At 46.7% G+C, this 2,332-nt stretch overlaps 1 protein-coding gene across 1 annotated transcript; it reads left to right on the top strand.

Moving 5' to 3' along the window:
* The first annotated feature begins 808 nt into the window (after positions 1 to 808).
* LOC138770600 (B2 bradykinin receptor-like) lies at positions 809 to 2,008 on the top strand. Its single transcript, XM_069949703.1, has 2 exons — positions 809 to 821; positions 942 to 2,008. The coding sequence occupies exons 1-2, from the start codon at positions 809 to 811 to the stop codon at positions 2,006 to 2,008; spliced, it is 1,080 nt and encodes a 359-aa protein (XP_069805804.1).
* Positions 2,009 to 2,332: the final 324 nt, after the last annotated feature.

Below are 2,332 nucleotides of genomic sequence, written 5' to 3'. Positions count from 1 at the left end.
AGACTTCCCAGTTGTCTTTTACTGCATAGTGGAATACGTAGACTTTCCGTAACTTTGTTCCACCGGGATCAGTTCCTGTGACTGCTAAGGTAACTGCCCTGCACTTTTAGAGAGGTTCCCGGTGTGGATTAGGTGATCCCTCTGTGTACTTTCTAGGACTGCATAGTGGTGGTGGCTTGCATAGGGAGAATCTGTAGCCAGCTTGCTTCCTCACACACTGTCTAGAACCAAACTAAACAACTCCTTTGACCAGGAGCTAACTCCTTCCTACAGGGGTCTAACCAAACCTGCCTGTGATTGGTGGGGCTGTGTGTGCAAACAGAGAGCGAGAGAACAGAGGACATAAACTGAAAGGAAAGCACCTGCACAGCGTCGGATTGGGGTATCTGGGGCCCACCAAAGGAAATGATCCTGGGGCCCCACCAATGAAGAACCAGTGAGAAACAACATGTCAGTCAATGTTTGTGCAGGTTCTAAAGCTGGGGGCCCACCGGTGGATCCTCCGGTCCTCTGGTGGGCCAGTCCGACATTGCACCTTCACCTGTGACTCCTAGTGGGGAAAACACTAACTACAGTGGATACTTCATCCTCACCTGTGTGAACCCGAGAGAGTTATCTTACTCAGGTGCAATAAGACTTAGGGGCCCATACCGGGTCACTACAAATATGATACCAATAAACACTAGAGACCATGGCGCAAAATAAAAGACGCCCCAACCAGCCCTGTAGGTGGAAAAATAAAAGTGTCATGGCTCTTAGAAGGCGAGGAGGAATGTTGCTTTAATTTTACCTGGACGTCACCTTTGGCATGAAGGGGTTGAGTAAGTTTGACCTTATTTGCAGAGATTTTGTGCAGTGTTGCTGTTAAGCATTACTTGTTCTGTATTGATGACAATATTGGCTGAAATTATAAAAATCTTTGTATTTCGGTGTTTCCACAGGAGCCAAACATATCGAAGCCAAGATGATGAGCGGAGACCCCAATGGGACCATGACAACATTTACTAATATCACAGAGAGTCCGAACAAAGAATGTATCGTCCAGGGAAGCTACAAGTGGCTCTATAGCTACCAGCCCCAGTACATGTGGGTCATCTTCGTCTTGGGCTTCATAGAAAACGTGTTTGTCATCTCCGTCTTTGTCCTTCATAAGAGTCGCTGCACAGTGACCGAGATCTACCTGGGGAACATGGCGGCTGCCGATCTGATATTTGTTATCAGCCTACCCTTCAGAGCTGTGTATGGCTCCAATAAGTCGTCTTCCTGGCCATTCGGAGGCTTTATGTGTAAAGCCGTCTTCTCCTCTTTCCAGCTGAATTTTTACAGCAGCATCTACTTCCTTCTAATGGTCAGTATCGAGCGATATCTGGGTGTGGTGAAGGCCATGACCATTGGCCTGTTGAGAAATCCTTGGTGGGCAAAGGTGACCTGTGGCATCATCTGGGTGTTTGCAGTTGGGTTAAGTGCGCCCAATGGGTTGTTCAGAAAGTTGTCGATCAATGAAAGATTAAACACCACCATCTGCGTCAATGACAAATCTCTGAAAAACTTCCTTATTGCAGTAAATATCACCAGGAACGTTCTGGGCTTCTTAGTTCCTCTGGTCGTCACCACCTTCTGTACATCTCAAGTGATTTGGGCTTTAAGGAACAACGCAATGCGACACCTCAAGAAAGAGAACAAGGAAATAAAGGCCACTTGGCTGGTGCTGTCCGTGTTCCTGGTCTTCATGGTGTGCTGGATTCCCTACAATACTACCATCTTTATTTTCACATTAGTTCAGTGCAATGTCGTCCTTCCATGCATGGTGACAGCCGTCAATAGAATCGTCCACCAGATCTCTTTCTACCTTGTCCTCAGTAACAGCTGCATCAATCCCATCCTATACTGTATGGTTGGGAATAACTTTAGGCAAAAAGCCAGAGAGGTCTACAGTAGGCTTCCATGTAACGGCCTCGACAGAAGAGGGTCATCAGTCCCAACGTCTGAGCCTATCAACTTAACATAAAAGTCTTTTCCTGTAAGACCATAGAGGAAGAACTCAATTACTTCAGTCCACTACTGCAGCCTCTGGACTTGCCTGCACCAATCCCAGCCATGGGACTCCACCGTGGAAAGGCCAGGACAACATCTCAACCGGGCTTTCTATCTGAACACATTGACTCATCCACCCATAGTATCAACACAATAGCATCATTTATCCTCCTAAATGTTTGAGTAAACCAAAGAAGGTGCAAAAACCTGTGTGACCCAACATAGTGCTATATATCGACCCTTCTCACAAACAAACAGACCAAAGAAAGAAAGACTGAACCCCGAGAGCTTCACTCGT

This window comes from Dendropsophus ebraccatus, chromosome 13, assembly GCF_027789765.1.
Source record: "Dendropsophus ebraccatus isolate aDenEbr1 chromosome 13, aDenEbr1.pat, whole genome shotgun sequence".
In the NCBI taxonomy this organism is placed as follows: domain Eukaryota; kingdom Metazoa; phylum Chordata; class Amphibia; order Anura; family Hylidae; genus Dendropsophus; species Dendropsophus ebraccatus.
This window is presented reverse-complemented; position numbering and strand designations above follow the sequence as displayed.